The sequence below is a fragment of the Haliotis rufescens genome, unplaced genomic scaffold (genome assembly GCF_023055435.1).
Source record: "Haliotis rufescens isolate VD_foot unplaced genomic scaffold, xgHalRufe1.0.p SCAF_90, whole genome shotgun sequence".
NCBI lineage: Eukaryota > Metazoa > Mollusca > Gastropoda > Lepetellida > Haliotidae > Haliotis > Haliotis rufescens.
Window position 1 is genome coordinate 1246061 of NW_025964384.1, and position 14894 is coordinate 1260954.

The window sequence follows — 14894 nt, forward strand, 5'->3', positions numbered from 1 at the left end:
GAGGAAGCTCGAGTAGCTTTATCACCAGGAGGGGAAAACGAGTGGTGAGAACTGTACTGACGGATATCAAATAGATCTGTGGTTTTAAGGTGTGTTTCTTGGAGACAAAAAGCTGACGGTTAAAAATCTTGAATTTAAAGTTGTGTTTCAAATTCTTCTTAAGACCTCTCCAATTCCATTGTATAATGTGTTTTGGATTCATGGATGTGCTTCAACAGGTCAAATATCACGCGAACGTGAGGAAGACTTTGAAGTACTCCTATTGGTTTCATGTGGAGATAGAGTTACCTCAGTGCCCAGAGGACCAAATGAGTTATGGACCTCTACTTGGACCTCTAAAGGAGATCTTGTGGTAGAGCGTCCGCCCGGAAAGCGGAAGGTCCAGGGTTCGATCCCGGGCCGCGTCATACAAAAAGACGTTAAAAGATTGTACTTGTTGTTACCCTGTCTGGCGCTCGGCATTAAGGGGCTAAAACAAGGACTGGTCGGCTCGGAGTCAGTATACTGTGTCTGAGTGGGGTATTCATGTTAAACTGCGGCATGGTATCTCAGTGAGCTAGCACTATAAATCGGCATCAGTCCGGACTAGTACAAGCAGCCACACACGCACACACATACACGTGCATGCACGTCGCTATATAAGTGCAATAATCTTGGACGCGACGTTAAACCCCATTTCACCTCACCTCTAAAGGAGAGATGGTCTGTGGTGCTTTCTTTTCAATAATTTTCTCTCCTTGTTTGTATTTTACCGAGTGGTTCAAGTGTTGGTTTAGGAGTCTCTGCCTCCGCATTTTCTACAGTTTTGCGTTTAGGAGGAGTCTTAGACGAAGTCGTTTCAGCTGGTTAAGGGAGTGAAGCAGTAGGAAGTGGCTTGACAAACTTGAGCCGTGTTAGATCAGTCTGGCAGTCGATAGAGTTAGTGGTTACAGGATGACGAGAGAGTAGAAGTGGTTGCAGTAGAACCTTCAACCCTCTTCTTCGTGGAACTAGACATTTTGTTCAGTTTTGACTCTCATGATCTGAGACTCGCGTTTCCACACTTGACAGGATTTGACAGAAGCCACATGGTTCACACCGCAGTTTGCACACTTCACATCCTTTCTGCAGCCAGTGTACTCGTGTTTGTCACCGCAGCAGAGGCATGGCAGGACTTTGATTCATGTCAAAACGCTTGGCAGGTGTAGCACCAGAGTGGGTTTGGGATGTACACATTCCACTCAGGTGTTACAGTAACCAGCTGTGATAGATGGGGGGATATTCATAAGTTAAGAGGTAGGTGTTGGTCAGTTCGACGACACCATCCTTCTTTACAGTGAATCGTTTGATAGCTGTGTCAACTTCAGTCTTGCCGGGCAGGCAAGATACTTGGCCCATAGTCGTATCGATTGGATGTGCTCTCGTTTGACGAGGTGTTGTCATTATATTGTCAGGGTGTTCCGAAGCCATGTCAAAAGGAAAATAGTTCTGCACCCCTTTTACCCCACCATAGTGTGTCAACAAGGACACTCTTATGCTGCATCGGATCTCCAAGATGTCAAGACCGAGGATAAAGGGGTGGTATACCCCTGTAAATTTGACACGGAAATCTATAACTATATATCTATAACTAATTAAAGGTCAGGCTGTTTCGGCCCATGTCAATCAATTGGAGACGTACAGAATTCGGAGGTCCGTTTGAGCACAGGGCTCTAAGCAAGTTTTATCGATTGATAGATATGATATTCATTTAGAATAGATTTATTTTAAGTATCAAAAGTGTGCGTGAAATCTTTATGCAAAGGGCATGACATGACCAGCCGATTGACAGAATCGGGCCCATTCTACTGCCATCTTGGCAAAGTTAGTGTCGAACCGGTGTGTTGGACTAAGGAGCACTATTGCCGGCTTTGTCGCCCTCAACCACCAGACTCGCTTCCTCTGTCGACACAGGGTCGCAGCCCACCGCAAAAAAGGCTGCCCAATACGATCGCACTTTACGACCAGCAAATGGGTGCTGAGGACACATTCTTATCTTCTTCGGGTCCCCACGAGGGGCGACTATGCAATTAGGTTTGATTTCTCAAATATAATTTTCTCAAAAGTAATTTTGCATACTTCGTATTCATACGCACTTTGCTCTCATTATCCTGACATGTGGACTTTATTCTCGTGATGATTCCTTCAAAAACATCGTTGGTTATAAATATAATCAAAAACTCATTTCATATCAAGGTTGTGTTCCTGGTTCGGCCAAGGAAACATTATGTCACTTTAAACAAAAACTTGATATGAAATAGGAACCTCGCTTAATTAAAAATAGATAAATAACAAAAGATATGTACATGTGAAAGAGCTAGAGAGAATCTATTTTAACTAGCAAAATCCACATTGTGTACCTAAATGTGTACTTTTCAGTAACTGAAGCAAATTTTTGTTTTACATCATATTTCATTTTTATGTGGATTGTTGATTGAGGATATATACATGTATCTATTCTCGACAACATCAATTCATGTCTCATCAACATTCGAAATATGCAAGGCAAATATAATAAATCTATTATGTTGTTTGCACTGGTCAGTTGTTTGCAACCTACGTCAGTACATTGTCAATAAATTAGAGCAGTTTACATCAATATGTTTTGTTTCCAGACACTTAGGAGGCTGAAGAACACCTCTGTTTCTCTTGTCCTCAGTCGAGAGAAAAGATGATCACTCTTGATGCATTTTGTGAGGGACAACATGCGATCCACTCGCCTCTAAAGCCACATTCTCCTACATTGTTGATGGTGTATCAGACCCACTTCCTGCTGTGAAAACGGGATACGGTTCGAATATATAAGTGGACAGGTGATGCCCCAAAAACATGACATTTCAGAGGCAATGAGCGTCAACAGATCAGAACTTTATGTAAAACGAAGTGCTAAATGCCATAATTTCACCTACACAAGTAGTTAGCATGCTGCAATGTTTTGCTACTTTTTCTGGTTCAATGGTTAACAGCTATGTTAACTGTTTACAAATAAACTGCCTTACTTTTTTAATTTGAATGATGCACTATTGACAATAAACATGGAGGTTATATATTTTCAATGTATTGAATTGTGTTTTTTAGCTTTGTTAGTTTACCGATGTTGCCGGGTGATCATGGTTTACTTTTAGCTTGAAAATGTTCAGATAATATGTATATCTCATCGTATGTACACTATGGAAGTATCAAGGCATTGTCAAACGTGTTCTTAGACAATGATCTGATATGTCTTAAAATCACATTATTTAGCGACTGAACCGTTACCTTTCCACGTGATAATACAAACGTTTAAGTTTGAATGAGTCATTTCAAAACAAACAAGAATTGATATTTCATTTTGCCATTTGTACAATATGTATGCAAGGAGCCATCAAATATAATTTGTAAATTTGGAGGTGCAATCAACAGTCGGACACAAATGATCATGGCAAATAGTATGTATTGCATTATTCAGGAAAGACCAGCCAAATCCGACGTGATTCCTTGTTATAATTGGCCACAGGTGGTAATGTGTGTAACAAATATTACTAAAGTTCAACAATAAAATACACATAGTTCAAAATAAGTGTGCTAAACACATGGTTTCTCAAAAAGAAGTTCACAGTTAACCCTCCAAACTTAGTCAAAAGATATATGTTTTAATTACATCAGAACCTGCGCGTGCACAAATTTCTTTGAAATCGAATATGCCATTTCAAATTGTTGAGGTGACATTGTAGAAATAGCTTTTTAATGCTAAACGAATATATACTGAAACGCAAACGAAACGAAAGCGTTCCCCCATTTCTTGCCCTATAAAAATCCACCCAGATCGGATAACATTCATTCGTTTCGAATTGCTACCACATGCCAAGATTGACAGGAAATCCGCGACACCAAGCCCTCGGACGATTGTTAGCTGGACAAACCGCCCGGCAAGAAGCCAATGCATTTCAAGTCTACGTAAGGACCATATACAGGCTCCAGCAACGGTACCAGACCATCAACACTACAGATGACCGACCACGTAGTGGAAGACCAAGGGTCACCACCCGACGTCAGGATCATCAGATTGTGCGACAGCATCTTCAAGATCGCTTTGTTACTGCTGCGGAAACTGCTCAACAGACCATGGGGACACACCAACGACACATAAGTGCGGACACCGTGCGTCAACGATTGACGAGCAGACACCTCCACTGCCACAGGCCACACCGACGACCCATCCTGACACCACGGCATCGCCGGCACCGTCTTCAGTTGGCAACACAGCACCAGCATTGGCGCCACCCGCAGTGGAGAAGAGTCCTCTTTTCAAACGAGAGCCGTTACTTTATCTCAACAGCAGATGGCAGAAAGAGAGTGTCGAGACGCCGTGGGGAACCTTATTCGGATGCTTGTGTTGTTTACCCGTGGGATGGTCCGAGCATCATGGTGTGGAGTGGGATTGGTCTTGCAAAGAGGGTCGGCCCTGTGGTCTTCCAGAACATCGGTCGAGGGAGAGACAATGGTGTCACAGTAGGTCGGTACATTGATCAAGTCTCGATACCACACGCCATACCTCATTTGGAACGTCGCAGCAAACCACGAGATTCGCGAGACGCCCGCGCCCACACTGCGAGAGCAACAAGAGACAGCCTCCAGCAAAATGGCATCAGAACCTGGCCTCCCATCAGTCCCGATGTAAATCCCATTGAGCACCTGTGGGACGAGATTCAAAGACGGCTGAACGACGTCCGACCATGGCCGAGAACGGCAGCTGAACTGCATCAGGTGTTCCTCTGAGTGTGGGCTCAAGTGCCTATGGCCTTCATCAACCGCTTCATCCATTCCAAGTATCGATCAATGCACATGGCAGACACACGAGATACTTGTGATGCCATTTTCTCAGAGACTAGTCTTGTGTTTCCCTTTAAGAACATTTGACGCTTTAATTTCAACCTTGATGATCAGTTTTGCCAAGTTTCATCTTTTTAATATGTCTCAAACTTGGATGTGGCAGAACTTGACCTACCTACGGTTACTCATACCTCATGACTGTAAATGACTGCCAATGTTGTTATTTACCTTTTCCGTGCCTCAGACAAGTTACAGGAAGCAAGATGACAAGCCTATGATGTGGTTCAACATTATCTTTTAGATTTACTGGGAATGAACCTGATCGTACAACGTGATTGCCATATGGAACTGGAGCATGACTGAACAGCCCTTTTTTAGGCTGCAGACAAGCCGGCTATTTGAGACGAGGGACCTGATTTGATCTGTTAATTTCAAGATTTCTCGGATTAGAAATTAGAAAGCGTGTGAAAGAAATGTGACAGTTGTGGAACAGAAACAGTGGTACGTGTATGAATTGCTTTATTGTACATGTTTTAAAATAAATTTCCTGAAGTTTGATAAGTTGTTATGATCAAGTCCTGTGACTGTTGTGATGTCGGGATCCGTCGAACGGACGAGTGTTTTCTTATGGACTGATGGTGGTTGGTGGTGATAGCAATGAATATCGATAACAAAAAGGTTTGTAAAGCACATGTTGTCATGAATAAAGTTTTTTCAAACACATTTTACAATGTTATATTTTACATTCATTGTCGTTTGTTTCAATAAGGAAACTGCCTGTTCGTAATCTGTTGTGATCTCATCATCGAAGCAGTCAGGGTTACGGCATAGAACACCATATCGTGGCCAAAAACACCCAATGTCAAACTATTCGTATTTTCTCTAAGAGGCTAAGGTCGTCTATTTGTTTCGCGAGAGCAGCTTATCAGTCGTGTATTAGGGACTCAGCCTGTTATATAGCAAATATCGATACGTTTGACAGTTCCTTTGGGTGATCGATCGGCAGCCATATTTTATGAATTGACATATAGGCTATCGATGTATTCATATGCACGTGTTTTGCGTGAAAAGGCTTAATATATACTCTTCAAAAAAAGAAACTTGACACTGACTTTCAAAATGTAATATAATGCGATTGTTTCAAAATAGGACACAGAAACCATAATTGAAACACTGTTTGAAGATCAATGTACACAATGTTCAAAACATTAATCGTGTCACCTAGACAGACACACGTACACGATACAGTTAATGTCACAGGGGTACAGAAAATGTCAGTATCGGTTGTGCCCCTCTCATGGCCATTTTTGCGACCGGGTTCCGTCTTAGCGCAAACGGGCATACGTAAAACAATTGTCAACTCGTTGCGTAATGGTTCACATACATTTCCCCATATATACACATGCACAAAAGTTAAGCGCCACCCACCACATTTGTGAGCTGTTACTTTTGGCACTTAATGATGACTTTTATAACGAGATGTACGATTGTTATAAGCCGTATATGTAAACCTCATGTGATGCAAAAGTTGTCCCAAAGCAAGTTTATCTTGTGTTCGAAAAGAATATGAGCAGAAAGGAAATTTACCGAAGACCAGAAATTGATGGATTAGAAAACATTGAAAAACCTTGTTAGTCATGTAACTGTCATGATATCAGCAGACCATATAAGGTGTCACATAGGGAGTGCAGAGTCTATTGCAAGACAGAAACGTTAGTAACGTGTGTATGATCCACGAACATTGACCACAGCTTCAACCCTACGCCTCATACTCATTACAAGTCGTTGAATGCTTCTCTGAGGCAAACGGATCCATTCTTCATGAAGTGTGGCTTCAAGTCCAACGAGATTTTGAACTGGGGGATCACGATGTCTGATTTTCCGGCCAAGAATGTCCCAGTGATGCTCAATCGGATTAAGATCCGGACTACAGGCCGGCCAAGGAAGAGTGGCAAAAGCTTCTTGACGCAAATAAGCAAAAACTGCCCGAGATCTGTGTGGTCTAGCATTGTCGTCCATGTAAACATGTCTTGTCTGAAGAGGATGGTTGTCAAAATGAGGGACTACCACTGGACTAAGAACGGCATCTTGGTATTGTTGGCAATTCAGGTTTCCACGAATTGTCACCAGCGGAAGTTTGCAGCCGAAGGAAACACAACCCCATATCATGACAGACCCCCCCCCCCCCCCCCCGCCACAAGCTAAGGCCTTCTGGGTGTTCCTTGGTGCAAAACGAGTGTTACGTTGCCTCCAATTACGTATTCGACCATCAACAGTTCGTAGCAGCATTCGACACTCGTCAGACCAATGGATCCTTCTCCAGTTGGCCAAGTTCCATTGACTACGGGCACGAAACCATATCAGACGATTCCGCATGTGCCTCTCAGTCAGTTCAGGACGTTTTACTGGTCTTCTGGCGTTATAACCAGCCGCTCTGAGGCGACGCCTTACAGTCATCGTCGAGAGTCTCTAATGGGTAATCCACTACAGTCTTAAATCTGTTGTGGCAAATGAATTTCGTCTGACTATCCTGAAAAGACGTCTATCCTCTCTGTTAGAGGTCTTTCTTGGCCTACCAGACCTATGCCTGTCATTGACATCATTGGTTTGACCATGTTTGACAATCAAACGAGTGATAACACTGTGATGACGACCCATTTGTCTTGCAATGGCCCTGCATGACTTGCCAGCATTTTTCATGCCTGTCACTTGCCATCTTTCAGCGCTCGTTAACTTTCTCCTCACCATGGCCGATTTTCAACCTCTATTGGAAGCAAAATGCAACCACGTGTCTGACACTTGAATTTCACTATTGGTAGGGGAACTACAGCAACACGCAAAGCACGCTTTCCTTGTGGAATCTGGACAAATTTGGGTTCATGAAACTGTGGAAGCCTAATTCAGTCATACATCATCAATTTCTGATTCCCACACTTGAAATCAAGAGACTATGAATATGGTGGCGCTTAACTTTTTGTGCATGTGCATATTATATATGTTTAAGATGCAATTTAAAGCACATCTGGACAAGAGGAATTATACAGTATGATTGAGCACATTTAATTGTGTCTTGGGTGTATGTTTAGATGCATGACATATGTAAAATCAAAAATTATTTCTGAGGGATTCTTTGACGAAGAACTTGCAATCACATGCGCATTCTGATTGGTTTGTCGTAATTTTCGCGCATAACATTCATCGATAGGGGGACGAGTCTTCTTGCAGGTTAAGGAAAGGGGCGAGTCGTGACGAATGTATTTCCGGCATATTTTGCACTCAATACTAGCCTTCGGTTAAAACATTGTTCAAATATGAATTATATTTTGGCAGTGTACTTTGATACTATTAGGACTTACGTGTGACCATCAGGGGACAATAATGTTTCAATACTCCATCCCCGTTACTCAGCTGATGTCGGGTCATTGTACCAGACGGCGTACCCATGTTACTGGAATACTGCTGAGCGTGGAGTAAAACAGCAAACATCATATTTTGTGAATAGTTTAGGTAATTGTTCTATGTTCAAAGGTTCAACCACCCTTTCATTTTTTTTTACATTACAAAAAGTCACAAATAAAGAGTTTCGTAGTTTGTTGCGGCGATTTCGAAATGCAGATACAAGACGTTCCGTATCAGAATTGATGTTTTGGTTTCATTGTACCCTACCTCTGGGAAAATCTTTCTTTATGTCTAAATATCTTTTTGTATGTGAATTGGTATATTAGTAACAATATATTCGTGTTAATAATAACGCATAAACATAATAAATAAGCAATCATTGAAATGATAACCGGAAGCTACTGGACACAACGGTCATGAAAGTCTACTATTTTTACCTGTTTAGCATTGGGTCGCTGCGTGACCAACACATCGGCAATATTTTAGTCATGTTTTCTGTCTAGCATGGGTCTGCTGAATGAAGTGTTGCGTTCCTAACGCGACGTGTATAATATGCTGTCTGCCTCAAACATGAAAGAAATTGATTTGACTATCAATACCCGTTGCTCAATAGCTGAAACATTGCCGATATGACCCACTCACTGATCATCAATCGCAAAGGGATGCACACCAACCTGTTCAATGTTTCCATACCAGAAAAATCATTTCAATATGATATATTTTATAATAACATTATCGCCTATTATATCAGCTCAGCGACAATTCAAGAGTATATGATAAATCTCTTAGTTTCCATATATCGTACAATGTGTACTGATATATTGTTACTTTCAATATTTTCAGAATGCACATTGATGGCAAATTCTCTCAACCCCTTGACATACTATCAAATTGGCAGTACTGGAAGGACCCTGATGCACTGCGGCGATGGCACAATCTTTGAGGAGAGTCCAGCATGCACATGTGTGCAGTGGGACCGCGTCGATCCTGGTAAGCACCGCTTGTTTGTAGTTTGTAGCAAACATCCACGCGCATCCTCACTAAAGCAGATTGCCCTTATATATACTCAATTCCCAAAGAAATGAACATCCTAAAGTATGGACGTTTGCTGGCTGAGAGGCTGACAACCAACGCAGGTCTGCGTCTGCCTGGGACATTTATTGGATATCATTAATATCGGCAGTTACATGCGGTTGTTTTGTTGTTAGGGCTCCAAGCTGAAAGGCTGTAGAGCCCTATTGTAATCGTTCGATTTATTATTATTATTATTATTATTATTAGGGCTCCAAGCCGAAAGGCTGTAGAGCCCTATTGTAATCGTTCGATTTATTATTATTAGGGCTCCAAGCCGAAAGGCTGGAAACCCTATTGTAATCGTTCGATTTATTATTATTATTATTATTAGGGCTCCAAGCCGAAAGGCTGGAAGCCCTATTGTAATCGTTCGATTTATTATTAGGGCTCCAAGCCGAAAGGCTGTAGAGCCCTATTGTAATCGTTCGATTTATTATTATTATTACTAGTGCCCGCCAGAAAGCCAAGGCCATAGGCCTAAAGGCCAAGGGCAGATAACTGAAAAACAAGTATTTTTTGACGATATATTTTGCCCTGTTGCTCTACAACCGTTTGCCCGTTTACTTTCAAACCTTGCATGTATCTACTGCTTAAGTTGCTTGATATTTTTTGTTCTTTGACTTTGGTCATTGATCACATGGTTTGGCAGCCATATTGGATTCAAGGTTTTGACAGGGTTTTATGGGCACCTGTCTTCAAATACTATCTCCTCTGAATCCGCTGCATGAAATGATTTCAAACTTTTTGAGAATTGTCTCCATACAGAACACAACAAATGAGCATAGCCGTTTTTTTATATCTTTTTTAGTTGCGGTCATATTGGATTTTGATTTTGATAAAAAAATTCACCCAAGTACAAATACGGATGGAAGCGCCTCATAAATCTACTATAAACACCCATTCACTGGCTTTGCAGATACCCTAGCGTTCTCCACAGCCTTGTTCAATATTATGTGTACTACCCTTGACGACCAGAGTTAGAATTGGCCTTTTTCAAACGATGCTTGTCTCAAGAGGCAACTATGCTTGACACAGGAGGCGACTGATCGGATTGGGTGATCAGACTCGCTGACTTGATTCTTCATTTCTCAATTGCCAATTGCTACGGTACCTTATTTTTGACAGCGTTGTTAAAAGCAAACCATTTGCAAACCATTTGCGGATTAGAATATGGAGGTCGGCATTTAGTCCACTCTGGGAAACTGTGGCACACGCCAATTTGGTAGCGGCAATGTCCTGCAAACGTGGACTATCTTTTGATGGAGTTGGTACAAGCAAACCATGTGCGGATTCGAACATGGTCGAAGTCAAACATTGGTTAAGAATACACTGGGACACATGTCATGATGTCTCACAAGCGGTTTATTACATTTAACGGCGTTGGTACAAGCAAACCATGTGCGGATTCGAACATGGTTGTAGTCAAACATGGGTTAAGAATACACTGGGACACATGTCATGATGTCTCACAAGCGGTTTATTACATTTAACGGCGTTGGTACAACCAAACCATTTGGGGATTCGAACATGGTCGAAGTCAAACGTGGGTTAAGAACACACTGGGACACGTGTGGTGATGTCTCACCAGCGGTTCATTACATTTGATGGCGTTGGTACAAGCAAACCATATGCGGATTCGAACATGGTCGAAGTCAAACATGGGTTAAGAACACACAAGGACACGTCTGGTGATGTCTCGCAAGCGGTTCCTTAAATATGATGGCGTTGGTACAAGCAAACCATTTGAGGATTCGAACATGGTCGAAGTTGGAAATTGGTAAAAACATCCTGGGACACCCAAGCACATGTCAATTTAGTAGTGGTGATGTCTCACAAGAGGTTCCTTACATTTGACGGCGTTGGTACAGGTAAACTCTTTGAGGATTCGAATATGAACGATGTCGGAAACAAGTTTAGCACTTTATCTCAGCAATGCGACAGGAACCCGGGGTCCGGACGAACGCAGAACGCTAATCCGTTTGACTGGAGCCCAACTGACAAAGAAGTTACAGCCTGTTAAAGAGTCCCCAAGCCGAAAGGCTGAAGAGCCCCAGTGTTAGCGTTTGATTTAATATTATTATTATTCCACCGATTTTTGTACCAGAGCTAGCAAAATAACCACTGGCTCGATTTTGTTCAAATTTTGTATGTGTATGAAGACCGTTGGGTACTAGTGCCCGCCAAGGCCGTAGCCCCAAAAGCCAAGGGCAGATAACTAAAAATCAAGACGTTTTTAAAGATGTATTTCGCCCTGTTGCTCCGCAACCGCTTATCCGATTATTTTGAAAACTTGCATGTATCTGCTGTTTGAGCTGCTTGACATATTTTGTTCTTTGACTTTGGTCATTGGTCAAATGGTTTGGCAGCCATATTGGATTGAAGGTTTTCACAGTGTCTTTTGGGTACCTGTCTTCAAACGCAAACAACTCCGAGTCCACTGCATGAAATGCTTCCAAATTTTCTGAGAATTGTCTCCACACACAACACAGCAAACTCTCATAGCCGTTTTGGGATATCTGTTTTAGTTGCGGTTGTATTGGATTTTGATTTTGATAAAAAAAATTACCGAAATTTTACTTTAACGATCATATCTTGTAAGCTTGTTGACAGAAACTATTGCAAGTTTACATGAAGTTAGGTATCATATGCATCTTATTTTCTGTTCTTGGGTGCATGGAAAAAGTAACAACACTTGGTGGTAATATTTGATTAGAATTTGGGACACCCCTGGAACACGCCAATGTCCTGCAAACGGTGACTTTCTTTTGACAGAGTTGGTACAAACAAACCCTTTGAGGATTCGAACATGTTTGATGTCGTAAATGGGTTTATAACAGACTTAGCACACGCCAATTTCGTAGCGGCAATACCCTGCAAGTTGTGCCTACATTTGACGGATTGGGTACAAGGATACCCTTTAAGGATTCGAACATGGACGTTTGTGCACAGTGTAACTTGGAGCCCGCCATTGCTGCTTTGCAGCTATATTTTTGTTGTTGTTGTTGTGTTGTTGTTGTTTGTTTTTTGTTTTTTTTGGGGGGGTAGTTTTATGTTTGCAGAGCAGTACCCACATTATCCTATTACAAACTCATATGTATACTGAACCGCAAAAGAAACGTAACCATGGATAGATTTAGGAGACGCCTTTATTGTCCAAACACTGTAAACATACTTTGAGACATATTAAAAAGATGAAACTTGGCAAAACTGATCATCAAGGTAACAATTAAAGTGTCAAATGTTCTTAAAGGGAAACACAACACCAGTCTCGTGTGTCCGCCATGTGCTTTGATGACTACGGTCGATACAGGGAATGGATGAGGCGGTTGATGAAGGCCATAGGCACTTGACCACACACTCTGGGGAACGCCTGACACCAGTTCAGCTGCAGTTGTCGGACGTCATTCAGCCGTCTTTGAAACTCGTACCACAGGTGTTCAATGGGATGTAAATGGGGACTGAGGGCATGCCATTTCGTGGTTCTGATGCCACTTCGTGGTTCTGATGCCATTCTGCTAGAGGAAGTCTCTTCTTGCTCTCGCAGTGTAGGCACGGGCGTTATCATTCTGAAACTCGTGGTTGCGGCGACGTGCCCAATGAGGTAAAGTATCAAGACTTGATCAATGTACCGACCTGCTGTGACACCATTGCCTCTCCCTGGACCGATGTTCTGGAAGACCACAGGGCCGACCCTCTTTGCAAGACCAATCCCACTCCACACCATGATGCTCGGACCACACCCCGAGTCAACAACACAATCATCCGAATGATGTTTCCCCACGGCGTCTCCAGACTCTCTTTCTGCCATCTGCTGTTGAGATACAGTAACGGCTCATGTCTGAGAAGAGGACTCTTCTCTACTGCTGGTGCTGTGTTGCCCACTGAAGACGGTCCCGACGATGACGTGGTGTCAGAATGGGTCGTCGGTGTGGTCTGTGACAGTGGAGGTGTCTGCTCGTCAATTGTCAACGCACGGTGTCTGCACTAATGTGTCGCTGGTGTGTCCCCATGGTCTGTCGAGCAGTTTCTGCAGCAGTAACAAAGCGATCTTGAAGATGCTGTCGCACAATCTGATGATCCTGACGTCGGGTGGTGACCCTTAGTCTTCCACTACGTGGTCGGTCATCTGTAGTGTTGGTTGTCTGGTACCGTTGGCTGAGCCTGTATATGGTCCTCACGTGGACTTGAAATGCATTGGCTACTTGCCGGCCAGATTGTCCAGCTTGGTGTCGCTGATTTCGTGTCAATCTTGGTAGTGACATTTTTCACTGTTCCACAATGCCTTTTGGAAATAGCAAATGGATTTAATTTCAATAGGCTACCATCAGGAGATGTAAGAACTAAGAACCTCAGCAAAGTATTAGAATTTTGAGGTACTGCATCTTCATCAGAAGAAACAGAGTCTACATGTCTACGAATATATATTTTTGCCTAGAGTCCTATGCAAGAAGGCAGTGGCTCATGAGCCAATTTGTGGTTCTTGGGAATTATGTCATGGGCTGAACCAGCCTGACATTATTTCTTTTAGTCTTCTTAGCTTTTCATGTCTTTATTTCTGGAGTATAGCATTCCTGTAGCTCTGGTGTTGCAGCCTGCCTTCCATTGCGACACCGTCCATGTTGACATTCGATGGTGGGAGGAGAGCAGGGATGTCAATTTTTTTCTTTTACCATGTCTAACCCACAATCCGCTGGTTCTCGTACCAAAACTAAACGAAGACATGTAGGAACTGATGCTGTTTTATCACCAGATGATGAAAATATCTAACAAAATCCAGATTCATTGCCACGATGACTGGTTGTGGAAGGAACTGATGGCAACCAACTCAAGGTCAACCCTTTCGTTATTTCAAAAGCAATAGAGGAAATGTGTGGTAATGTCAAAAACGTCACTCGTCTCCGTAGTGGTTCCTGCTGGTCGAATCTGCTAGGTGACAACAATCTTTAAATCTGCTCAACACACATTACTTCGCAATTACAGAGATTGTTGTCTCTGAGCACAAATCACTGAATTCGTGCAAAGATATTGCCTGGGATCTATCCAAATTTCTGTTAGACATGTCAGAAAAGGAAATTGTGGCAGAGCTGAAATTTCAAGGTGTTATCACCGTTAAATGATTCATGAGAAAAGAACATGACAACATCATCAAAACAAATATTTACCTTTCAACATTTGCTCTTTCAAAACCTCCAACATCTATCAAAGCCTGCTATTTGAACCTGGGAGTGGATAATTTTGTACCAAGTCCACTCCGTTGCTTCAAATGTCAGCAATTTGGACATGGTGCCAGATTCTGCAGAAATTCTCCAGTATGCTCCCATTGTAGTGCAAAACATGAGAGCACTGACTGCACAAATGTTATTAAATGTGCAAACTGCAACGGTGAGCACATGTCATCTTCAAAATCATGTCCGAAGTTTGAAAGAGAAAGCAAAATCAACACAATCAAGTACACCAATACCATCTCTTTGCTGACGCTAAGAAACTTGTTGCAGATTTGTCGCCACCAAATCCTTCCTCAAAATCTTACTCTGTCACGGTATCCTCTTCTGTCTGCGAAGTAGATAATGACTGCCAAGACAGCAATATCC

At 42.4% G+C, this 14894-nt stretch overlaps 1 protein-coding gene across 2 annotated transcripts in view; it reads left to right on the plus strand.

Annotated features, from left to right (window-relative positions):
• The window catches only part of LOC124147161, a 198304-nt gene that overhangs the window by 167396 nt on the left and 16014 nt on the right, over window positions 1-14894 (plus strand). For both annotated transcript variants that reach the window (XM_048391575.1, XM_048391574.1), the window contains exon 5: window positions 9073-9219. In XM_048391575.1, coding sequence (XP_048247532.1) covers window positions 9073-9219 — 147 coding nt within the window. The remainder of the gene's footprint in view (window positions 1-9072; window positions 9220-14894) is intronic.